The sequence below is a fragment of the Centruroides vittatus genome, unplaced genomic scaffold (assembly GCF_030686945.1).
Source record: "Centruroides vittatus isolate TY-2023 unplaced genomic scaffold, ASM3068694v2 scaffold_3315, whole genome shotgun sequence".
In the NCBI taxonomy this organism is placed as follows: domain Eukaryota; kingdom Metazoa; phylum Arthropoda; class Arachnida; order Scorpiones; family Buthidae; genus Centruroides; species Centruroides vittatus.
In genome coordinates this window covers 1878700-1905901 of record NW_027122703.1, presented here as the reverse complement: position 1 = coordinate 1905901, position 27202 = coordinate 1878700, and the positions used below count along the sequence as shown (strand labels likewise).

At 28.0% G+C, this 27202-nt stretch overlaps 1 protein-coding gene across 1 annotated transcript in view; it reads right to left on the bottom strand.

Annotated features, from left to right (window-relative positions):
* Window positions 1-1837: 1837 nt before the first annotated feature.
* Window positions 1838-27202, bottom strand: part of LOC136988538 (CREB-binding protein-like) — a 65983-nt gene continuing 40618 nt past the window's right edge. Inside the window, 11 exon segments of the mRNA XM_067286407.1 lie at window positions 1838-4632; window positions 5879-6205; window positions 10783-11064; window positions 11152-11319; window positions 14188-14403; window positions 14483-14648; window positions 21857-21970; window positions 23892-24038; window positions 25163-25310; window positions 25852-25919; window positions 26033-26110. Coding sequence (XP_067142508.1) covers window positions 3040-4632; window positions 5879-6205; window positions 10783-11064; window positions 11152-11319; window positions 14188-14403; window positions 14483-14648; window positions 21857-21970; window positions 23892-24038; window positions 25163-25310; window positions 25852-25919; window positions 26033-26110 — 3307 coding nt within the window. The 3' untranslated portion in view covers window positions 1838-3039.

The window sequence follows — 27202 nt, the reverse complement described above, 5'->3', positions numbered from 1 at the left end:
CTTATAGAACAAAGATGAAAATTTCTACATATATTCTCACTTGACAAAAATTTTTATCAGACAATATGAATTATACTTTGAACTGAAGATAAATAATGAATTATCTTAAAATACTAGGTATTATTAATCAAGTAAACTTGCAATCTGCAAGTCTTTCAGAAATAATTCACTAAAAATTCTCACTGTCATCAAGTCTATCCTTCGTAAATAAAAAACATCAATGTTGAATAAATTTCCCAAAATTATCACACTCAAATAATATATATATATATATATTTTTTTACATATTGCATATGAATACTTCAACCAATACTCAGTTCTGATAATGTTTGGAATTTCTTATATATAAAAAAAATACTCTTTCTTTATTGACACAAGTGTCTGAGATTCTCTCTATAAAGGCAACATTCATGGTTTGTCATGGAATGGAATGAAGTTCAAAAAGCATGATTAGATTATAAATTATTATACATGGTAGACATTATCAGAGAAGTAACAGCTTTATTTAATTAATAGAAAATGAATGGTATCATCATTTTTAAATAAAATTTTGTTGGATAATCAGATAAATTCACCAATTAATAATATATAAAACATGAAAAGAATTGTTTATAGTTGTTTTTTAAAAGAAAATAATTTACTAAATTCAAAAAACTTTTGCTTTTTTTATAAACTTAATGTTACTTCTTAATTAAAATTAAGAATATAATTTAAATCAATTTTGGAAAAAATAATAATAAATAAAATAATCTTACATAAATTTTTAAAATCGCCAGCATTTTTACAGATCATTTTCAATGATATATATTTTAAACCAAAAATATATTATTGAAAATAAATTTTAAAGTCAGTCTTTGGAAAAATCATTCACAATTCTAAGTGATCACAATTACGTTTTTTCATTAATTCTCATTATCTCGAAAGCATTAGTATTAAAAAATATCAGATAATTATAAATAATATATCACCATCCTGATAAAACTATACACACTTATATTCAATTGACTTTTATTGCTAAATTTAGTAATCCAGAATGGATAAACTTCCAGCTTGTAATTAATAAAATAAATAAATTTAGAAATATCTCGAAAACTGACCCAAAGCCAGACTTGAAAATGTAGCTGTTACCGGCTTGACCTCTATTGGAATACCTTTTCTTTAAGGGGTTTCTGAAGTACTTAATAATGAATTAAGTACTTTTAAGTTAAATTTCGCAATAAACAAAATGGCAGCATTACATATCTTTAATGTTGATTGATCTGATTTTAAAAATATTTATCAAATATTTAATTATTTTAAATTCCAATCAAAACTTTTTAAAATAAAATCTTATTTAATTATACTGGATGACTGAACAGAAGTAGAATAGTGGCAGCATTGCAAAGCAAACTTTGTGACGTGCCAACCGGTGGTACTTCTTGCACCGTTGGCTCGTACCATTGCCGAGTCTGCCTTGCAATGCTGTCGACTTCTCACAAGTTCTACTTTGATTTGGTCGTCCTATATATTAAATATAATTTAAAATGAAACTGTGCCTTGATTTTTATCAATTATTAAAGCAAGATATAAATTGATAAATTATTTTCTAAGTACTGTAAGATAGTATAATAAAAACAATCAACTTTTATATTTCATTTTTATTAATTAACATAAAAAATTATGATTTACACTATGTTCCACAATAAAATGGAAATAATTTCTTAATTTATAGTAAAGCTCTATTTCATCTCGAAGGTGAAATCATAAATATGTATTATTTAATCAGTACATTTGATCTGGTAAAAATTTTCTGATGAAAATGGATTTACTATAATGTTAAATGATAATAAAAGACAAATTTAAGATGGTGAAGAAAACATTCCTAGATTTATTCAAACTGAGACATAGATGTTTACAGTATTTACAATGTATTTCCTGTACCAATCAGTGTACAGACATGATGTGAGAATAGTGTTTCTCACACGGGTGTAAAGACATGACAATCTAACATTCATCTTCTGTAGACAAATCATGATTTGAGACAATGAACCACTTAACCATGTTTAACCATAGCATTCATTGTTAATGTGAATGCAAAATTTTTCAATACTCATCACTTGCCTTGATACCTTCAATCATTACAGTTGCATATTCCTACTTCCATGACATACCAAATCAGTACGAGTAAGGTATTCGCTCTGGTCACATTTACATCAAAAAAGCAACAAAAACAATAATAATAATATTAATATAATAATAATAATAATATAATAATATAATAATAATAATAATATAATAATAATAATAATACTTGCTCTTATCAGAGCATGTTCCTCTGGCCAATGTTCGTTCTCTTTATGACATTTTATTTAAGTGAGGGGGCTTTTGACATTAACCTTATGTACCCCTGGAATGTTGACAACAGTAAAGAAATTGTAATTCCACTATAACTACGAATAAATACATTACTATATAGTGAGGATTTCTAGTTACACACTTGCCAACTTTTTATCCTCGTGTTATCACAATATGCCACTTGACCCCAAGTTGGACTTGAAGAAAAAGTAGGCATGTCATGCAAGTAAGAAAAATGTAGGATTTAGTCTGTAATTTTTACTCCAAAGATACAATGTGAATGAATTCACAAGCATGACACAATGTTACTACAAGAGTTATTGTGGCAAACCAGAATTGATTAAATTTACTAGAGGTGTAGGCAAAAAAGCATTATCATTCAGAAATATCTACACAACAGTGAAATGGGAAATGGATAATTTGGGGTCTAGCACTTTTTATACTGAAGGAAATGAGGAAATGGTCAAATCTGAACTATACAAAAATTTAATTTTAACACATATTTAAGAATATACAAGTGCATTTCCGTAAAAAAACTTCTGCACAAAGTCCATCTGTTATGTATGTCCACATGCAGGATATAAAATTTACTGTAATAAAACATCTTGTACCAAATCTGCATCAATTAGTTCTTTCAAAATAACTTTTCCCAAATATTGATGCCTCTGCACAAGTTGACAGCTTATTGAATGTTTCATTTAATTTTTACAAGTTCTCCACGAACTTATTGAGCTGCTCTTGCGGTGTTAAACGTATCTCAGTATCGTCTCGCGAGAGTCCCATGTCGGGATTTTGTAACTGGCTGGCTATACTGGGATGCGCGGATGTTGTACTGGACAGTTGAGGAAGCATCATATTAGATGTCAATTGATCAGTTCCTCCTAAACCAGCACCAGACAAACTAGGATGTGGAGAATGAGTCTGTGAAGGATAATGAGGAGATTGAATTGGTTGTGGTGTTTGAGTTCTAGGTGATGGCTGTGGAGATCTAACAGTTTGAGGTAAATGGGTAGGTGGTGGTGACTGCACTTGTTGCATTAATTGTTGAGGTGATGGAACCGGTTGAGTATGAACCATCATTGCCTGCTGTGGACTCATAGGAGGGTGTGTAGGAGAAGCCATTTGTTGTTTCAGCTGTTGGACTTGTGGCTGCATTAATATTTGCTGTTGGGTTTGCTGAAATTGAAACTGATTTCCTGTTTCACCTTGAAAGTTCTGCGGGTGAGGATTAAAATTTATTGGATGGGTTGCCCTTTGTCGTTGACTATACAAAGGAGCCTGTGGTGGAGGAAACTGACTTTGCTGCTGCTGCTGCTGCCTCTGTTGCATGACCATTAATTGCTGTTTTTGATACCACTGTTGTTGTTGTTGTGTTAGTTGATTTGTAGGACCAGCTTGAGGTGGTGGAGTTGACACAAGATTTCCCTGGCCAGTTACCATCATCTGCTGCTGCTGTTGTTGAGTTGGTTGTTGTGCTGTCCTCTGCTTTAGAAATGCTGCCATTAAATGAGGATTGCTTTTTAAGATATGTAAAACTTGTTGCTGCTGTTGCGGAGAATTTGGAGATTTTAATGTCTGTAACAATTGATGTAATGCTTGATTCGGACGTTGTCCACCAGGATTTGTACCTGGGCCAGGTGCTGTCTGAGGAGGACCCATATGTGCACTAGGACCACCTAACGAATTAGGTATTCCTGCGGATGGCCCCATTAATTGAACTGGTTGTCGAAGACCCAACTGCGGTTGTGATTGTGGATTCTGGGACATGCTCGACTGGTTATAACCAGAATTATCCCAAGACGTAATTCCTCCCATGTTTTGCATCATTTGATTTCCAACATTAGGTATTACTTGGCCCATTGGCTTTTGCATCTGATGTTGTATCTGAGGAATCTGCATCATTCCTGGACCAGTAGGACCAGGATTTACCATGGCATTTCCTTTTCCATATCCACCAATATGAGGTGCCTGTTGCCTTGCAGCAGCAGCTTGTACTTGTTGCACAGCTTGTAAAGCACCAGCTGGTGGACCACTTGTTGTAGGTTTAACACCAATACCTGGTTGTGGTGGTAAAGGAGATACATGATGCTGAGGACTTGGAGATGCTTGGGTTGGAGTTGTGGGTCCACCTGGACTTGTTTGTGGTATCTGATTAGGGAGACCACCTCTGTTTTGCATGGTTGCCATACTTGCAATACGTCTTTTCAAAATCTGAGCTTGCTGTAATCTCTGCTGAAGTTGCTGTTGTCGTAATTTATGTTTAATATTCAGACAGAATGGAACTGGACATTTTGCTTCCTGCAATTAAAAAAATATTAACAACATTAACATAATGCAGAATTTTTTAATCTACTATAAATTAATTTTCTAATTCAAAAATATAAAAGAAATATTCATCAATTACAGAAATAATTTATTACATGTAAATCAAGTATTTAAAAACGTTATCTGATTTATATGCATTTAAATTAGATTTTAAATTTGACTTTAATGCTACAAAATGACAAATTTTGTTGCTTAAATTATTAAACATGTTACATAATATTTAACTTCAATAAATTAGATTTTTGTTCTGCAAATTAATACAGTACCACACTCTGAAAAATATTATAAGTTACTGAGAACACCTCCTTCTAATCAAATTAATCAGAAATTTACAGCTCTAATGAAAAGTTAATCTTATTTCTAATTATAAAATATCTGAATTGCTTATATTGTCTCCTCTTCTAATTCTATAATTTTTCTCCCCTTTTTCTATGTTCTGATGTACATTCATCAATCTTATCATCATTAATAATCCATTTAACAATAAATACAACTGTTTACTGTAATTATACTGTCATAAAATTTGTAGCATACATAGAATAATGTAATAAGATGTTATAAATGCCTTTTTATTTTAAACAAACTATAAAATTCTATTCCATTTACTTGAAAATACCAAATCTAATAAACCGCACAATCTTGCATAGTATATAATTCATCAGCAATTAGTGGGTTTAGTAAACATTTACTTACAAGTTTATTATTTAAATGGAACTGATTTTTTCAAAATATTTCCTGATATAAATACTAAATGCATAAAAACTTCTAATAAGTTGAGAATAATACACCAAAGACCCATTATATATTAAAACTGCTAAAGAGTACAAGTTTAATAATCATTTTCTCAATGACATTTACAAAATTTCTGTAAATCTTTTAAATTTTTGCTGATAATCTGACAGTTTGTATGCAATATTTATACAAATATTACTTCCACATCAATCAGCTTAAAGAAAACTATGATCATTTAGTTTAAATGTTAACTGATAAAAAATTTTTTACAAGATAATAATATATAGATTTGCACTATATAACAGAAACTGGTACATCCCATGTATGTAAAATTGTAAAAAAGTTATAAATAGAAAAACAATTTTTCAACAAATCATATTTTGTAGTTGTCTAAAATATAATTATTTATTTACTTTAATACTTCAAACATTTAGTAACAACATTAAATTAATCACGCAGAAGAACTTTTGAAATATTTATAACTTACTTGACAATGTTTGGCATGATAGCAACATAAAGCAATCAACTGCTTGCAAATTGGACATCCACCATTTGTTTTTCTCTTGCAACTCTTTGCATGTTGCACAACCCGTTTCATTTTTTGGCAACTTGGCAGTCGACAGTTTGCATCTCGGCATTGGCAAGCATGAACTAATGACTGTATGCAGCGTTGGATTGATAAACGACGTGATTCCTGAGGATTAGTTTGTTTCTGATCAGTTGTCGAAGATCCGTCATCTAGATCAAATCCTAACCTATCCATTTTATGAGGATGATTATCTTTATTGAAACAAGTTATGCAGAGATCAAAATCCTGAAAAGATAAAAACATTTAATGCATAAGAAAAACAAATAACATTTTACTTTATATTCGGAATTTGAAAATATATAAAAAGTTATTGAAAACATTTATTAAAACTTTTTCTTGTTTAAATGTTGCTTGAAGAATGATTGATTAAAAATATATGAATAATATTTAATCCAAAATATTTATTACATATTAAAAAAAACTATATTTAACAGCCATAATAATGATTCCAAATTAATATTTCTAGAAACAGTAATAAATTTGAAAAAATTTAAGCTTATGGAACAGTTCTAAATAATAATAAAATAAAACAGTAAAATATTTTGCCTAAATAAAGTATTTTGTGAAAATGTCATGTAAAATATAATGTAATTAATAATAAACAAAAATATTCAAATTAGAATGAATACCATACAAAATTGGAAGTATACAGATGATAATATTAAATGAATCATAGTGCTAAAATACAGTTTTGTGAAAAACAACCATTTTCAATCATGTAATCAAACTACTAAAAACTGAAAAATCTAGTTAAAGATTAAGACAGGGTATAAAACCATGCATATATCACCATCCACAATGCATAACATTACAGGTATTACAATGGCAGAAAATTTGAAGTGGACACATACAAATGACAAATTTATACAATACCTTAATTACATTTTTTTAAAGAAAAAAAGAAATAACAAATTAGAAATGTACAATAATCTCATACATAACTTACTTCACCATCCATTTTAAGCAAAAATATCAGGTTACCTTTGATAAGCACTGAATAACATACAAATAATATAAAGCATGAAATTCAATATGAATGTGATGATAATCATAATTTCTAGATGCTGATTATACATAAAAAAGTATTTCAAGACAGTAATTTTCAAATGATTTGAAGAATTCACAGTTAAAAATATTGGTAATGGATAATATTCAAAATGACTGGTACAAAGAAAAATATCCAATTAAATTGAGAGTTTGTAATACAGCCCAAAAATTTTACTATTATATTACTATATTAGGACATTACATGACTTTGTTGTATCACAACAGAATTGAAGAGAGCCAGAAGGAAAGAAGCAATCCCTGCACCCGTTTGGCATAGAAGAGGCAATCCTTGTACAGTACCTAATGGATGGAGACAGGCAAACTTTGAACTTCCTGCCACAAAAACTGGCTATCTTCATACCTGCAGGCTATGGGAGACACGATCCTTGCACTGGCTAGATACAAAGAGATGATCCAAGAACAAAGCAATTACCATTGATTGCTTTGTTCTTGTGTATTTTCATTATTTTTGCCTATTTTCCATAGGCACACACAACGCTGTTTTTATTTTTGACCCCTAGGCTTAAATTTGTCATATCGGAGAGCATAAACATTGTCACTGTAATACCTTTGTATATCGAAAACGAAGTTACAGACCCCTATTTTTACTTTCCTGGCTCTGTTTTAGATAACAGAAGGAAAGCATGGCAATCAGTCAAAAAAAATGACCCCCCCCAAGATTTTTACGTTTTTGGACTTAGGAGACCTTAAAACAAGAAATGCAAAAACATTAACATCCATACATATAGAAAAAAAACTCCTAATTTGTTTGGCACAATTTTGTTTACCCTGTTTGAAGCTTAATAACACCTGTACTTTTGAAAATTTCTGAAATTTTGTGGGAAGGTTTGTGTATCTGAAAGATTCATGCTATTAAATTTTGGTAATTAAAGGTCAAGGAGGTGGAATGTTAAAGGGGTTGTGTGTCATATTTCCAGTAGGATTGGACTTAATGATGATTTTGTTCATTATTAGCATTTTTCAATTTTTTATAAAACCCATCCCTACCCTCAAAACTAAGCTTTTTGCCATTTTATAATAATTAAAAATGTAAACGTATTTTTAAATGAAATATTGTAACAGATAGTGCCACTAGAATTTTAAACATTGCTAGGAAAGTTAAGCAATTCGCTGTTGGTTTTTTTTACATTTAAATGCATTGAACATCTAATAAAATGGATAAAATAGAAATTAATCAATCATTTTTCAATATTCAATATGTATCCATTAGAAGTAACTTAGAATTAATAAAATTATAATCTGTGCAGTAAAGCAGATGACAATGCTTTTCTATTGAACTGTGACTGTGTTCAAGTGATTATGAGTGCATATTTCCACATCAGTACTTTATAAATGAAAAAAATTTTTCTTCTGATATTATCACCATTACCACTGGATAATTTTCAATTTGTTATTTCAAATTTTTAGACACCTGATATCTCCCTTTGCTCAATAAAATTCATACCAAAGCTTATTATTGAAATCATAGAGGATCAAGTCCAAACCACCCCTTGTAAGCTGTATAAAATATTAATATTTTATTAGATACCAATTTTGACTTCAATATATTTATAAATTGTTTATCTTACCAAGCTAACTTAAGATTTTTTGAAATTCCTCATTGTTTTTGCAGTTTAGGTACATCAAGCATTGTGCATTTAAATTTTCATGAATGTTTCAGGTTAGCAAGATGTTGAATGACTGTTGCAATTTAAACTCGGTGAAAACTAAAATGTTATTCTTTTAATTCTTTTTTACTTAATTTCTCTTTGTTTATTAATTAACTTTGTTGGAAATAGAAATCATTCAGAATCCCACAAATGCTACGAATTCTAGCTTTTTTTTTTAAAAAACAATTTGATAATCTAGTGTTTTGGATAATCTAGTTTCTACTGTATATGGCTACATTAATGCTAATGAATTTTAAGCTGAAAATTTTCACACAGAATTTTACATCAGCATATACTAGCCATATATTGTAAACTTTGCATTTTTTTAATGTTTAGTTAATATTTTGGTGTTCTGGGAATTTATAGTTTGATAATGTACTTATTACATCTGGGATATGTACAATTGAAGAACTGTACAAAGAGTCAGCAAGCTGATACAATTATTTATCTGCATTATTTTACAAATTTTCCTTGTGGGGAACAGTGAATATTTCATTTTAATTCAAGCTGACAAAATGTCACCCATTAGTGTCGAAAAGTGTTTTGAAATAAAAACATTTTTCTTTTTTGGCTCCTTTTTTTTTTTTTAATGAAAAACTGAAACAAAACTGTGGTTCTGTATTTGTTTTATGATCTTATGACTTTGTCTTGCCTTGAGCCAACTTCTAAATATGTTAAACTATACAGGCATAGGTTCCTACATTAATCATATCCTCATCACATAGAAAAATTTATTATTTTTGATATGTATATATTATTTAACATCAGTCTGATTCACAATGAAAACATTTGTAAGACCTAATTTAATTAACACATGTTTATCTTTAAAAACACACATTATTTGCACCAGTAAATACAAAACACAACACAAAATTCTAGAGATGTTTTCAGTTTCAGAACAGATTTCAGTCCAAGGAAAACATGACTTATACAACTATTTTGGTTCTAGATGTCACAACACATTGAAAATAAATATTGCAAAAACTATATATACATCAATTAAATGATTATAGAACAGTATAGTGTTCATTGAACTCAATATCTATGAGATGCGTTCAAAGAAAATTCATATGTCCTGTATGCAACAAAGGCCGTAATATACGCAAACATCTACAGTAGAGCTCTGCTTAATGATTACCTATTTTTACAAACAATATAAATATCCCTTTATGATTTATGAAATGACAATCTAAATGTTATTTTCAATCATTCCAGTTTGGTATTATAAGTTCAAATTTCATTTACCAAAACAGACTGTTACAGTATTTATGACGCTGGTCACATATTATATTGGTGTAAAACAATTCTCACATTTCATTGTAGCAGGTCAGAAAGCACAACAATAAAAGATTGAGAATAAAACAATTTGCTTTCACTGATACAGTTATTCCCAACAAAGACAGACTACAAAAACACACTTTAAAAAAGACTACCAGATAAATAGATTTATACACTAAAACATCAAAACTGAAAATCAAATCAAACAATGTCAATGATTTCCACAATATAAAAATTTGTGTAGAAAATTCTAATACAAATTCATGTAAACATGAATTATTTGTGAAAGAGCTTGAAGACAAAAGCAATTGGACTAGCCCTAGTCCAATTGTCAAAAAATATACTGAATCTTGTTCCTGATGCTTTTATATGTTGTATTATTCTTACTCCTGAAATTTAATTCTCATGCCTTGCAAAATGCATTTATACACTTGCATATACACACACATATTCTTATTTTAAAAATTTAACATGTATAATGTCACAAAATTAATATATTGAAACTTATAGTTATATTGAGGAACAATCTTTATGAAAAGAGAAAATGTCAACAGTATTTAATTTTGATAAAAGTTAAAAATTATTGATGATAAATAGTTTAAGAACAGAAGGGAATCATCACTTGCAAATTCAAAAATACTTTAAAAAATAGTAATTCAATATTATCAGTTTCACTATTATTTTGAAAGAACCAATATTACATCAAATAACAAGCTAATATGTTTTTATGTAATTATTATTCATTTTTAAAATATTTAACTGAATAACTGTCTTAAGGTAGTCATTAAAAATTAAAACAATACTCACATCACAAACAGTACAATGATATCTAGTTTCCACGTGAGTTTTGCAAGTATTGCAGGTATACACAAATCTGTCCTGACCCTGATTATGAAGTTCATAAAGCATTGCCATTGTAGAATATTTTGTACGTCTTAAAGAGGAAAATTCATAGTGTTTGTCTCTCGCTAAAGTAAGAAAGGCATCTCTTCCATCCATAAGATCACAATTAATAAAAGGATCTAGGTCTTGAATGGGAGGAAGGCTGGCTGCTGCTTGAGCAGAATGCAGCCTAATCACAAAAAATACCTAAAAAATTAAAAATAAATTAGATATCAGAAGTTAGAATAAATAGTTGATACAAACAAATTTCATAACAAATGTAATTTTAAATACCTCTTTATGTTTCTCCATAGTAGAATAAATTTTTGCAGACAAATCATTTCCAGTATGAGGAACATTTGGTTTCTTGGTATTTTTTCTCTGATTATTTTTACTCTTGTTGGCTTTTTTATTACGTCCACTCTTCTGACCCTTCTTTTTCCCCTGTAATATGGTTTTCATCTATCAAACAGCAACATATCCATATTAGATAAAGAAACATATCAAATTTAGTTTGAGAGTCACAAATTCATTTTACTCTAAGTTGCCACTCTTGTGTAGTTTCATTGTAATAAGAAACCTTAAAAAAATTTGAACAATCTATTCCCTCCATTTGATTAAATAGCAAATTAATATATATGTTTATGTTTACATAATATAAACACATACATATGTCCTTTTGTATTCATATACTACATATTAAGCAATCAAAAATAAAATATGCAGCTTCCCGTATCAGAGGCTCTAAATGTTACATGACAGCTTCAATAAAAGTACTTTTTATATATATATATATATATATATATATAAAAGATTAATGATCACAATTATTACCTACACTGTAGCAAGTTAACAATTAGCTAATTAAATTTAAAATCAAAAATGTCCTATCATTCAAAACATTTTAATTAAATTGCATTTAAATTTTATTTTCTACTCATTTTAACATAAAAAAAATTTTAATTTCTATATACTATATTTTAAAAAATAGGGTATAAAGAGAGAAATTAAATCACAAGTGGTGTCAGATAGATGAAAAATTAAATATAAAATTAGAATTTTTTGTAACTAATATATTTCCTAACATTTGTTTGCATAAATAGCAAACAAATGTTAAAAAAAAATTCAGTAATGAAATAAATTAAGAAAGACATCTGAATTGTTATTTTATCAAATGACAACTGAATAGTAAAAAAAATTCTTGATATGAAATTTTTGACTGTAAACTTTAATAGAAATAGATGATATTTAACCAGTAAATACCATTAAGATTTCAAAGTTTATTTTCATTTCACATGTCTTAGCTAAAAACAGCAATTCAGACCTTCAAATTCCATCTCATTTGAAATACTAAAATTCACACCTTCCTCTCACTTTCTAACATTCACTGATTAAAAACTAATTAAAGGTTTGAAGTTTGGAAACATTCCAAACTTTGAACCTGCTACGGGACATTCAATATAGAATCTCCTTAATCTGATGTAGGCCACTGAAAATAGCCAAAAACGTTTGTTTTTAATCAGCCAATGCTGGAAAGTGAGAGGAAGGTGTGAATTTTGGTATTTAGAAGATGTTTAATTCTAAAGCTGGAAATTTCTCATTTTGTAATGTGTGTGATTCAAAAATAAATATGGATTAATCAACAAATTGACCAATCCTACTAATTTTACTATTAAATGTTTATATAACTAGACTAATTTTAAATTTTTATAATATTTTAAGATTAAATACAAGGTTCCAAAATAAGAATAATGTCATTCAAACAAATAATATCTCATAAGTAAAGAAATTTAAAATAAAAGCTGTATTTTTTTTCCTTTGATTGAATACATTATTTTTTACTGTTGTTTTTGTTTTTTATTATTTCAAGATGTATACCAAATACTGTATATATGAGGTGTATAGTTCAAAAATTGCTAAATCAGTCTTTTAAAAACTTAGGTAAGCACACTGACTTATGGCATTTTTTTATGCCTGCTCTTTTCATTCAATGTTAATTGTTACAAATTTCTGAACTAGCCACAAACAAAAATAACTAAAACAGGGCATGAAAATTAAAGATTAGTTTCAAAATCAGCTATATTCACAGCCTTTATGTTACAGACCCAGAAAAAGTGGAGTTGGACATTTTTGAAACCATCTCATATTAGAAAATTTCTTCTACATTAACTGCATAAAATTAATGCTTTGAAAAAAAGAAATGTTAAAAAAAATTCAAGTTGAGAATCATAAAACCCAAAAATGAATTTAATATTACTGAAGAGGCAAATTAGAAGTGCATTTTAAACAAAATATTGCCTAAAATGCATTTCTCACTTAATGTATAATTTGTAAACGTTATGGAGTAATGAGGTAAAACAACCTAGAAAAAATAAATTGGTTTTATTGGAATAAAATATGTACAGTAAAAATAATCTATTTTAGTTGAAACTATATGTATATATGCAAGACTGTTTCAAAAGATAAAGGCAAACAGACAGAAAATGATAAAAGTTTGTGTAGAGTAAATAATGAATATAAAAAAACTTCCTATACAGTATGGTTTAGTAAAGACAATGCTTTAAAAGTTATGTTATCAATTTCATTATTAGCAATTCAACAATAAATAGATACATGGTTAACAAGACAAAGTATTCTATCAAAGCAAGCTGCCTGATAAATGTTTGATAATTAATTAAAGAGAAGATTTTATCTTGAGGAAAGATTAGTTAAAGAGAAGATGTTGAATATGTTCTCTCTCATGCAAGCATATTTTAGCAAACCAACAAACTAGATGTTGACTGTTGTCTAACAATTGATACTGTCATATTTTCACTGAAACATTATGAATTCTTACAAACAAAGAACAATTTATACCTCAGAACTGTACACTTATTCCTTTCTATAACCTGAGGGAATAAATCCATTGATGTCAAATCCAGAAACAAAAGCTTTACTTTCACAAAAATTGGAATACACAAAGTTAATGCAGAGAAAAATGAGAAAAAAATTATAATTTAAATACTTTTGCTCTTTTTACAACTATTACAATTTAAACAATGCCTAATAGATGAAAAGGAAACAATAAATATACTTTAAAATTCAGTACCACTTAAAATTCATGCATTTATGCACGTAAATTTCTTATAGGTCTTTCTAAAAATAAGACCTAATAATATTTAGTAAATGGTATTTCTAAAGAAACCTCAATTACCAAATAATAATGTCATAAAGAACCATCTATTTTAGGAAAATTTTCCATTCATTTAAGAATTTTAAATTATGAAATATAATATTTAAAGAAAATTATTTAAAATAAAAATATATTCAAAAATGAAAACTGAAGCTCACATCTGCTATGTCAGGTTCGCCTTCACCGGGTGCTTCAGAAGCAGCAGCTGCAGCAGCGGCTGCTGCAGACGCCTCTGCAGCTTTACGTTTTTCCTCCTCCTCTTGATCCAATTCTTTAATGCTTTCTTCTAAAACATTTGGCCAAAAATCTCCTTCAAAATATGGCAATTCAGCTGCACTACTTAAATTATCTTCTGTTGCTTGTTTTAAAATATCCTTAAAAAATATGATTTTTATTGTAAAAACAGAAATACAATCAAATGAAATGTATAATACTAAATAATAACATTCTTACTTTGTAATCCAAAACTATTCTCTCAATAATACCCTTATCTAACATTTTCTTATACCATTCTTGTAATCTCTTTGGCTTTGGTATTTTTTGTTCAGCAGGATGGCAATGAAATATGTAATCATCACCTTCACTTGGAGGGCAAGCCCAAATATGAGCCATTGTATATCTGTAATATATATTAAATATCAAATTATATTATGCTATCAATATAATAATTACTAACAAATATCTAATTATCTATGTAATTTTAAAAATACACCTAAATATTATGAATAAATATAAAGGTAAATAATAATAAAAAAAACACATACATCATCTTATTTTGCCAAGGGAAACATTTAATAATCATGAGCATTTTTGGCTTCTTCTACACACCATCCTCAATCATTATATTACATTCTATCATTAAATATAACATTCCAATGGAATTCTGAATACAATAAATTTAAATATGAATAAAAGAACACAGAACAATTTTAGAGAGATGAACGTTATATTATTAATTAAATTTGATTTTGTGTAAGATTTTTTGATATCTTGCGTTTCATTAGAGATCAAAAAATTGGAAGAAACACATTTTATTCCATATAATCATTCCTAAAAAGTTTACATAATCCCAACCTGCACATGCCAAGATTGTTTACTTTCCAAAAGAAACATAAAAATAACAGAAATCAGTCTTGTGAGTGAAAAGTGTAGAGGACCAATGTACATTTTGGAAAAACAACTACATAATTTCTTATTAAATCAACTGGAAAACTGCAATTTAGTAGCATAAGATCCATATAAAGTTGTAAAGGAACTACACAATCTATTGTTAATAAATCAAGGTTGGAATAGTAATGGACTTCGAGAGCTTATATCCATCCATCAAGATAGAATCGTGCTTTTAAACAAACTAATGGAATTCATGCTCTTGTTGAAACCTGAAGCAGCTGCCCATCTAAATGATTGAGGGAGCTGACAAATATGATTAGTTACCAGTCACTCTTTAGCTTCAATGATTGGTTGTACAGACAGAAAAAAGTTTCCCCTTGGGGAATCCAATTTCAGGGATACTGTGTGAATTGTAAGTTAGAGAAAAATATCTTTATTTCCTTCACGAATGATATTGTTTTATACAAAAGATATGTTGATGAGGTTTTTATAATTTGGAGAAGTAACAGCAGGATACAACAATTTTTGAACACAGTTAACATTAAGGATAATGGTTCGAGTCTCAAATTAGAGCAAGTACAATATGCATTCATTTCTTGGACATTGATATCACATTTAAGAAGCGAAGTTTATACATGAAAGTTTACATTAAACCAATGCATTACCCACTATATATCCTGTCATGCTCAACTGATCGCCACACATATAAACTTTCTACTTTTTGACCACTAATTAGAAGAGCTTTTCTATATTGTTCTAGCATTAATGACAGAATAAGAGAGCTGAACAGAATTAAAAATATTACTGTATCATTGGGATACAAAAACAAACTGGTCGAAGATCTTATCAAAAGATTTAAGGAAGTCAAAGAAGGAACAAAAACAAGAAGCAATAAGATATGTAAGTTCACATGTAATAAAGACTTAAAGAGCATCATGAATGAGATTGCAAATTGTGAAGAATAAGAACTTGTATTCAAAAGAGCATCCACGATTTATAGACTTCTTAGGAATGACAAAGAAAAAAAAAAACAAAAAAAAGTACTAGTAGGAGTTTATAGAATTTTGTATGTAAATGAACAGCTCGGAACAAAAAAAATACATCAAAGTCACAAAAATAAATCTCAAAACATGCCTTAAAGAGCATAAACACATCATGAAAAAAGGACAATCTTGCACAGTGTTGTCCTCCATGGCCAAAGTGGAAGGCTTAACTGTAAAGTGGGAGAAGACCAACATCATAAAACCAGTGCATTCATCATTGTTAGCAATGAGTACAGAAAAATTAGAAATATACAAAAGTAGGATGATGGACAGGTGTCTGAACACTAGACACAGAAGGAATACCATTAGCATTGAAATACATCATGGAGAAAAAACTAAAATATATCAATTTATAGATTGCCCTTCGGTCAAAGAAGTAATATTAAATTTTCATTTTTGGCTTCTCATTATATATTAAGACATTTATTGTAATTATATTTTGTGTTTCATATTTTATTATTAATTAAATTTCATTTTGTGTAACATTCATCTCTTTAAAATTGTTTTGTGTTCTTTTATTCATATTTAAATTTATTATATTCAAAATTCTGTTGGAATGTTATATTCTAGTGATACAATGTAATATAATGCTTGAGGATGGCTTGTAGAACAAGCCGAAAATGTTTGATGATTCCTTGGCAAAATAACATGTTGTATGTGGTTTACTTTACTGCTGAGAATAAGTATTGAGAAAAAGGTAAACCACATACAACACGTTATTTTGTTATTTATGTTTATTTTTTAAAATAAGTAGTCTTCAGTATTATATAAGAAGGGCACCCAGAAAGTAAAGAATATTTGCATTTAGCACTCTATGCAGTTAAATTACAACTGTCGATTCGAGGTCAATTTATTCTCTAATATGTTAGCTTAGCATGCGTAGAGTTTCGAATTAGCAAGCTTATTGTTACTGTTTTGTCAAGGGTTAAAACAAAAGTCAAAAAGTCTACCAAATGCAAATTATTATTCATTTTCTAAACATGAAGAGAGTTTGTCCTATGGAAATTTGTAAACAAATTATGGAAGTGTATGGCAACCACATTGTAAATAAAGCAATGAGATAATATACATATATAGATAATAATTGTGAGAAAATGATGTTTAATGTTTAATCAAGGAAGACAATGCATGACTGCACTCAACTGCAGCCACTGAAGCAGTGCTTCAGAAATTTGGCTGGAATGTTTTCAGTCAGCTACCATACAGTCTTGACAGGTGAAAATCACTGCAGCCAGTCCCCAGTGATTTTTTACCTATTTCCCAAGCTAAAAGAAATTTTGGGTGGATTTGGGACATTTCGGAATAGATGAGAAGTGAAAAAAGCTTTCACTAACTGGCTAAAGGAACTGGTGATGGAAGTCTATGACAAAGAAATGCAAATTTGGTATGCTATGACAAGTGCTTTAATTGTAATGGTAACTATGTAAAAAGTCATAGTAAGTAATTAGTACAGGACCAGTTACTAGTACTAATTACTTAAACTTTCTTCTTATCATTGCTGTTTCTTTCCTTTTTTTAAAGCCAAATGTTATTTACTTTCTGGATATACCTCATATACACACAAACTTCCATGTTAAGAACTTTAAAACAAAAAGTTTTCAAAGCCAGATTATTGGGTGTAAATACCAACAGATGGAGTGGAAGTGCTAGTGGGAGATAAATACTCTTAGCACCCAGCTAAAATTACTCTTTAGGTAATTAATTACTCCTCTATTAAATACAAACAGACCAAGGATAAACTTTCTATCAGTGGAAAATTTCCATTGAAAAAATGGATCAAGAAGATTAGAGCAAGAAATTGTACTGTCACTGATTTGATTTGTTTCTTCAGCTAATTTAGCAAAGGTGCTAATTAAATAAAGAAATGGAAAAATAAATTGTGTTTTAATTTCTTCAGATATGTTTATAAATATGTAAAACTCAAGTATGATGAATATTAACTTACTATAGCTATATAATTTTAACACTGCAAAATAATAGTTAACTTATATACATTCACATAATAATAAAATTATAATGTACTAGAACATTCAAATACACTCACTGACAAAAAAGTTACACACCAAGAAGGCAATATCGGAATCTTATAAAATTTTATTAGTGCAAAAAATAATTACAATAACTGATTACATCATCATAGCAAAAGAATAATTTTCTGCAGAAGAAACAATGCAATTTATGGCAATCTTTAGTACCTTTTAGACATATAAACATCCTGTATGCTATCCTGTGACAAATTTACCCAAAAATGTTACAACTGCCATTCCATGTCCTTTACATTCATGGGTGGCTAAAGCTGTTATCCCACCTGGTCCCACAAATGATCAATATGCAACAAATTCAAATATCGAGCAGACCACAAATTGTAGAAGTGTGATAAAGACATATCTGGAAAAACCTAGTTGTGTGCAGCCAAGCATTACCTTGCTGGTGAATTGCTGTTCGGAACTCTGTTATGAAAGGTAACAGACAAAGCTACAGAATTTTCTCAAAGGACTGCTATGTCATATGTGGCACTACTACAAGTACCCAACTGGCATATAAAATGGTTCCCCAGAATAGCATGCCAGCAGTAAAACCAGTTTACCTCTCAACAACAAAGGGGTAATTGAAATGCTCATCAGTGGTCTATCAGGTCTATCACACTTTAACATGGTGATCATCCATTCCCAAATAGAATCAAGATTTATCACTACAAATACACTGCCAGTCCATAACAATTCACACTTCTCTGTCATGGCACCACTGCAAACAAAGCCAATGATGTGGGGATGTTAATGGTAGGCTATATTGCTGTAACCATGCATGCATGCAAATTTGTCACTGCTAGTCACTGACCATTCTACAAGATCTATAATGAGGCTCCTACCTATCTCTGAATGATGGAGACACCCCTGTAGCTGTTTGTGCTTGTTTCACAATCAGACAATCATCCCTCCAGATAGTCTGTCTAGGATGTCCAAAACCTACCTGTTACTTATGCATGCCCTGATGTATCTATTGACCCAACACCACCTCAGGCTCAAGTCAGAATGGTCCAGATAACAGGAAATTTAGCAAAACAGCCATCCTGCTTCCATCAGTCCAACAATGTTGCCTTTCTCAAATTCTGTTGGCTGTGCATAATGTTTGTGTCTACAATGTGCAGGTTTGCCTGCCATTCGAAGACTTCCAAACAACAGGTATACAAAATTATGAATGCAGTGAGCTTCTGCAATCCTTAATAATAGAACAACGTGATAGCAATTTTGAAGCAATATGCTGGCATTACCTGACATGCAATCAGGCCAAAACTGTAATCATTTACATACCTTTCTGTAACATAGCTGTATGTAGAGTTTTGCAGTAATCAGACATTCTATCAGGGACATAACTTTTTTGTCAATGAGGTTGTATTAATGTCAAAATAAATTTATGATGATAATTATACTTATTAAAATATTTTTATATATTTTTTAACCACAAACTACTTTTAAAATTAATATTTCTTCAAACAACAAACAGTTATTATTTAGCTTTATATAGAGAATTCATTATTGAATGAAATCATAAATTATTTTTTCTCATAATACAATTTCATTACATTCGGCGATTGTCAATTGCGAAATCAAAAAAGGAAGGTTGCCTGACTGTTAAACTTTGCTGCTAATTGTCATTGTGATAAAGTTATCAGTGTGTGAAAATGGTTTAACATGATCTTCTAATAACAGCACTTCGCATTTCTTCGTGTTTAGGACAATTTCAAACAAACTGAAATGAATTTCCTTTGTTGCTAGACTAATTCATTAACACCTGCACCTAATTTCAAAGGTGGGAGAAGTGCCCGAAGTGGGTTGGAACAAGAGTTTAGACTACAGTAGAGAACCGAAAATCGGAATCAATTGGGGACTGGGGTTGTTCAGATTAGGGATTTGTTCCGATTACGGTCTATGTACGAAAAAATATATTAACCTGTCCAATGTTCAAATTTTTCTCCGTTGCGTGTCGCTTCGTGTTGAATTTTTGTCGATTTTAAGCCTAACGAAAATTTTTATAATAATAATCGAGGCTATCGTATCGTTAAAAATTATTTCTTTATTTTGTACAAACAAAATAAATATATTGAAGAATATAAAAACATGAAAATTATACTTTAGAAGTAAATCTAGTATCAAAAACGTTCGATTCAGCACGACACAGTCTGAGTGAAAATCGTGCCGATTACCGGCGATTCCGATTACCAGGGTGCCGATTTACGACTCTCTACTGTATATATATTCGTGGAAGTGGTCACTTATTACAGTTGTATGTTGTTTCAGACCAAAAATTGATGCCCGTGGTTGCGTTACACAGGTTCTTGTTTAATACGGTAACTTATACAAAGACTATGTATAAACTATTCCGTGCCAGGAATTTTTACCCATTTTGACAGGTGCCCGTCGAATGCAGGTGGTCGCCTAAGCAGTTTTCACTGTATATTTTAACTTTAATTAATATATAGTATATTAACCTATAAACTTATGTAAAATCCTGTGTAAATTAAAATTAAAAAAAAAAAATTTCAACTAGATATAAAAAGAAAATTGATTTCTTCCTGTAGCAAAGCTTGCTTTTAGTACAGTATACAATTATAGATATTATTATTTTCATTAAATTAAATAAACAATAGAAAACTTTAATAATTACAAATATTAAAAACATTAACTTTTATAAAAACAAATATTTTATTTCAGCTATTTAAAATTATTTATATATTAATATCATAGTATAGTGAGAGCAAACATTTTCTGAAGGTCAGAACTGAATTCAAAATTTATCAATTCTGAATCATGAGTCAAATATTTAATTTGAGTAATTAAAATATTTAAAAAAAAAATGCTTACAAATTTTACTTTATTTAACTTTTTAATCTGTATGACAAAAATAATAATAAATGCTAAATAAGTGTACAGATGATAACTTTTCTCACTATGGTTCATAATTAGTGGCATTTAAAACTTTTTTAGCAGCTTTAGGAACTTGCTTTCATACTATACATACATTTTAAAATATATCAAATGCGCTTTTATAACTCATAATAATTTCCAAACATTCAATTCTGGTACCTTAAAAACATCAAGCAAGTCACAATTTGTCATCACTTGTACAGGATAATAGGAAGGAAGATGCAAAGTGTGACTACTATTATTATTATACATATTGCATCCTTCCATTATAAAATATTCTTACATTAACACAAAAATTAATGATAAATTAAATTGGCAATAATAAAAATAAAATCTTAAATTGTTAATATCATCTATAATTTCTTATTGCACCTTTAATCAACATAAGATTTCAAATAAATTGTTATTAATTAATAAAACTCATAAAAGTTTAAAAAAATCTTAAATTCATGTAAAATTATTTAAATTAATTCAATTTTAAATGTAAAAATATAAAATTCTGTAATTTTTAAATAAACTATTCAAGATTTAGACATTAATTCCAAAATAACTCATTAATTCTTCTAAAATCAGAGAAAGATTATATTATGTTCCAATTATCTCTCATATAGTATTTTTATTTAACATTGAAAATTATCAATTTAAAAAAAATAATAATAATATTATTACACAACTGTTTAAGTGTTTTAATTAATTTTTTTAATATACATACTTATGTTACATAAAATCACAAATTTAAAAATACATACCCTAATTGTTTAGTATAATCCAAATATCCTAGTAAAATTTCATGATAAACAGCTGTTCTAAAATGCTTTGGTCTAAAGAAATGTACACTATCTAGATAAGCTATATACACTCTCCTGAAAAGTAAAATGTAAAGTCATTAGATAATTTATCAAAAAATAATATAATAATCCATATTTATCTAACACATGTCAACTAAATATATTTAATATATTTAACTTAAAAAAGAAAAAAACATTTTAAAATGTGTAAAAACAGTTTTAAAAAACTACTAATTGTTGTAAATTCCAACTACAATTTGATAATAATAATAACAACAACAACAACAACAACAACTATTATTATTATTATTTTAACTGGAATTAAATGAAACAATTTCAAGAAAAAAATTAGTCAAAAAGAAAAAATAACAGTTAAAAGAACAAAAACTTTACTGTCTACTAGTTACCAGTATTTGATATTTTGTTTCAATTTGAAAAATTGAATTTAATCCAATAAATTCACACATCATTCCTTATTACATTCATTTTTAATAAAATTGTTTATTTCAAAACATGCTTGTCATAATTCTTAAAAGTATATTATATAGCTTATTACTGATCAGTTTAGTTTCATAAGATATACAAAATTAATACAAAACTGCACTATAACTTTTTATTAAACTTTTATTCTTTTGTTATGTAATCAAGATATTTCAGTAATTTACAAAATATTTATTAGAAAGAATATATAGGAAACTTTTCAGGAGGTTCCAGGAGAGGTGACTTAAGACAAAAAAATGACTTAAAACCAATTTACTTGTCTCTGAATTTACTTGTCACTAGGCTAAACCACAAATAACCATTCCCAGTTCTGTATTTTATTTATTAATATATATTTAATAATGTATGGTTAATAAGAATAGATTTTAAGCTTACAAACAAATTACTTTTTTTCTGTACTATAATAAAAACTAAAATTTACCTAAATTTATGAATACATGTACAGTACGTACATATTTGTAAATGTATGTGTTTACAGTTTGGTGATGTTTACAGTACATCGCAGACTCTTTATTTGTTAATGTGGTTTGCTCTAAGACATTATAAAATAAAACGATTTTTTAAGGTTAAATAACAAATACAGTTATTGAAATTATTTTGCAATAGTAGAAAATAAACTAATTTACATTAAATTTATCAATAAAGACTGCTAAATAAGACAACACAGAGTCACAAATGTTTTCCTATTTCCATTTCTAGGATTTATGATTTACAATATTAACATTTACTGTAAATGTAAATATTTTAATATGATTTTATATACTTTTATTCTTATTTATTGTATAGTAACATGATTTTGTGTGCTTCTAATGCTTTTCTAGTGATATTACGACTTCAATATTTGTGGCGGACAGACAAAGTCTAATAAAATGATTTAAACTTGATTTTTATTTTTTCATATATATATATATATATATATATTTTTTGACAAACGACATATAATCAAGAACGACTTAACTCGAAACAATGTAACCCGAGGTATACATGTATACCACTAAATTCATGAATAATGAATGAAACATTTATACTCAAAGTTACAAGTTCCTCACATTTTCAACTTTACACCACTATACTTCACTGGCTTTTCAAACATTTTTGTGATGCAAGGAAATTTTAGGAAAATATTTAAAAAATTTAATAATAATAATCTCAAATCATTTAATATAAAACAAATTAATAACTATTATATAATATAATAATAGTTAATGATATTCTCAACATCACATCAAAAAATAACAAAAGAAAGTTTGATTTACATATATACATGTAAACTTTCAAACAGCAATTTTTCAACAGAATATTACAAGATGAAAACACAATAATATCACACAATTTTATGCTGATTAACTGTTAAATCACTTATGTATAAGAATAAACTGTAATAAGGCAAAAGGTCAAAGATATTACAAAAATTAAAAAACTAAATTAAACTAATAATAAATGAAAAAAACTAATTGTATACTGTAACTTAATATTATACATAAAATATTTATACCTTGTATTTGGTTGTGCACAATCAGATCCATATTCTTGAACATGCATTCCAAAAAAGCAAACATCAACTCCATCAATTTCCTCAAATGCAAATAATGCCTTTGTTCTATAAGGAAAATGATCTGGCCATTGTCCTGTATCAACATAGCTTTAAAAGAAATTATTAAAATATATATTAGTAAAACCTTTGAAGGGTCAAAAATAATTTTTAAGTTATCCTAAGTTAGTTTTTTTGTTTTTAACTTAAATTTTAAATTATGAAGGTATAGCAAGTCCTCACTCAACATTGTATATACATTCTTTGAAACTGAAACTGTTAAGTGAAAACAATGTAAGTTATAATGAAATCAGTTTTACTATTGGCTAAATAATATAAACAAGATATAATTCAGTGATAACTACTAAAATCAATCATTTTCACATTCTATTTGAATGCAACTGACATTTTATTTGTATTTCTCCTGAGGATGATCAGTAAAAAAGGCTGAAAACATCAAAAATTAAAGTTGTTACTGCAATTTCATAGTTTATTGGCAGGTCTTTACATACAATTCAGTTAATATTATTCAAATTGAATCATATTTGCAAACTCCAACATTTATTTTCTACTTCAGAGAATTAATTTCACCATTTATAATGAAAATTCAATTCTGACTTCCCATAACAGTTGTAAATGATTATAAATGTACTTGTATCTTTTCCTCAATGATGTTTTAACAAAATGATGTTAAGTGGGAATTTGCTATATTATTATTGTGTGTTAAAATAATTTAAAAAATAATTTATAGTTAAAATTGTAATAACTTTAACTCTCAGAATATCAAAATATTAGAAAAACTGCACCATGACAATACTTTTTTAATGAATACATAAAAACTTGCAACTAAACAGAAAAGTCTATTTCAAATCAAATTTTAGAAAACAAGTGGTATCAGTGAAAACATCTCAAATACCACTAGTTATGTAATGATACATTTCAGAAGATTTTTCTGAATCATTATCTTTTTTAACATATGTCAAAAAACATATTTCTTCAGGAAACTGTAGTTAATGAAAATCAAAGATTTGTACACATATTATGCAAATGGTTTTGAAAACAAAAATCAAATAAGCAATACATTTATGTATCCATAAAGTAATAGAAAATGCCAACTTAATAACAAAAAAAACTTTTAGACTGGCATGTTATTTTTTATTCAAATGATGATAAATTTTAATATATACATTATTGCATTTAATACAATATAGTAGCTTGTTAAAATTCATACTAACCGACTCTTCATTCCAGGTTTCACTTCCACTACTTTGTCAGAACTAGAAACAACACGAACAGTAACTTCTCCTGCTCCAGAATCTTTTTTCTTCAAAAAATTATTTACACGATTCTCGATATAGTTTCCAAGTTTCGTAGGAGGAAGTCCTGAAAATATTATTAGTTTTATAAAAATTTTTGCTATTAATGATTACATTATTCTTATTAAATTTTTTTCTATTACTATTCTTTAAAAAATCACTGCAAATATTTGCCCGTATGTAATAACTACAAATTTATAAACAAAATTACTATATTTTAATAATACAGCTCTAATTATAATGTAATTAATTACATTAACTTCCTTCTAATTTAATCTAATTTAAATTAACTTTTTCTATAATAGAATTAAAATCAAAGAAAAATTATAGTTGCAAAAACAATTTCTATAAAGCTGAAGTTTGTTAAATTCATAATAAATTAATTTATCACACAAATTTTACAATGCTGAAACATCTTTTTGCATTTTATTCATATAAATGCAAAACAAAATAATTTTACTACAAGATATTTCCATTAATAAAACAAACATAAAATTGAACTGTATTATGAAAATAATAATCAGTATTCTGAGATATTCCATTGTAGAATACAAACACCACCCATAGAAAATTAATTTTTTCTCATTTGTAACAATTACTTTACTTACTTTTAGCTGTAAATTTGTTTTCTTTTCTTTTTCGTCCCTTCGCTTTTAAACAATTCTCACAACAAAATCTATATGTACATATAAAAAAAAAAGGAAATCCATAAAATAATAATTATTATAATTTATGTATGATTTGTTATAATTTTTATATAAAATATGCAGCAAATAAAAAAAACTATACCCTTCAGGCCAAATAGGATCAAAATGGAGCATACATATTTGATGCAATTTTCTTCCACATTCATTACATTCCACAAATCTAAAATAAACATATTCAAAATTAGAAAAATAACTTATTTTAAATTAAATGTTTAGTTAATTAAACAAATGAAAATAAATCAAACAATGTTATTTTAAATATAAAGTAATATATTATAAAGTAAGTCAAACCATTAAACATATTAAATTAAATACAATTACTATAAAATGAGATGAATAGAAACACTTTTCTGTCTAAATGATAATGTATCTCCAATAACATTAATGCTTATCTTCATCATCATCATCAGCAGCAGGTAATATACAAAGTAATCGAATTCCTTCTTTTTTTCTTCTTTTTACTTGATAGAAGCAACATCGAGTAAATTGGAGTAAATAAAAAACAATAACTTAAAAGTCATTTGTTTCTATTTTACAACTGGAAAATTGAAAGGAAATGCTTTTTCTGTGCAAAACTGTTTACTAATTACATAGGGCTTATATTATGCTAATTATAACTTACACAAAAAGAGAAAACTTCCACAAAACTTTTTCCTATTCAGGTCATCGAGTAATCTAGAAAATGATTTCTTGGATAAAAATGAAAGCGATTTTAAAAAACACTCAAGTCACTGAAGTCATCAGTAAAGCTTCTGGAACATACTGGTAAGGGGTAGAGAATTTCCCAACATCCCCATATGTGAAGTAAAATTGCTCAAATGTCACCAAAAATCTTATCTTCTGTCGTGTTCTGAAGGAAGAGCCCTACATATCCACATTCTTCAATTTGATACTCTGGCAAATCTCCTACTTCATGATCTCTTTTTGTATATCAGTAATTAATGTTGACTTTCTTTTCAAAAATTTCTATTCAAGTGCAGTCTTTGCTAGATAATTCTAAATTTTTTATCATACAAAATGGCTAAGATTACTTGAGTTAAAATCTAATATTTTTGAATACTTTACTATAATCATACATGGGAAACTTTGTCTGTGTCAATGTGCAATTCATGATGATGAGGATAGTGATGATAATGAAAAAACACTGAGAAAAAAGGTAAATACTTTCAGTTTTGACAGGAATGCCAAATAAATCCTTAAAAAAAAAAAAAATGCTTAAAAAGGTAGCCCAATGATTCACTTGAAACTAATG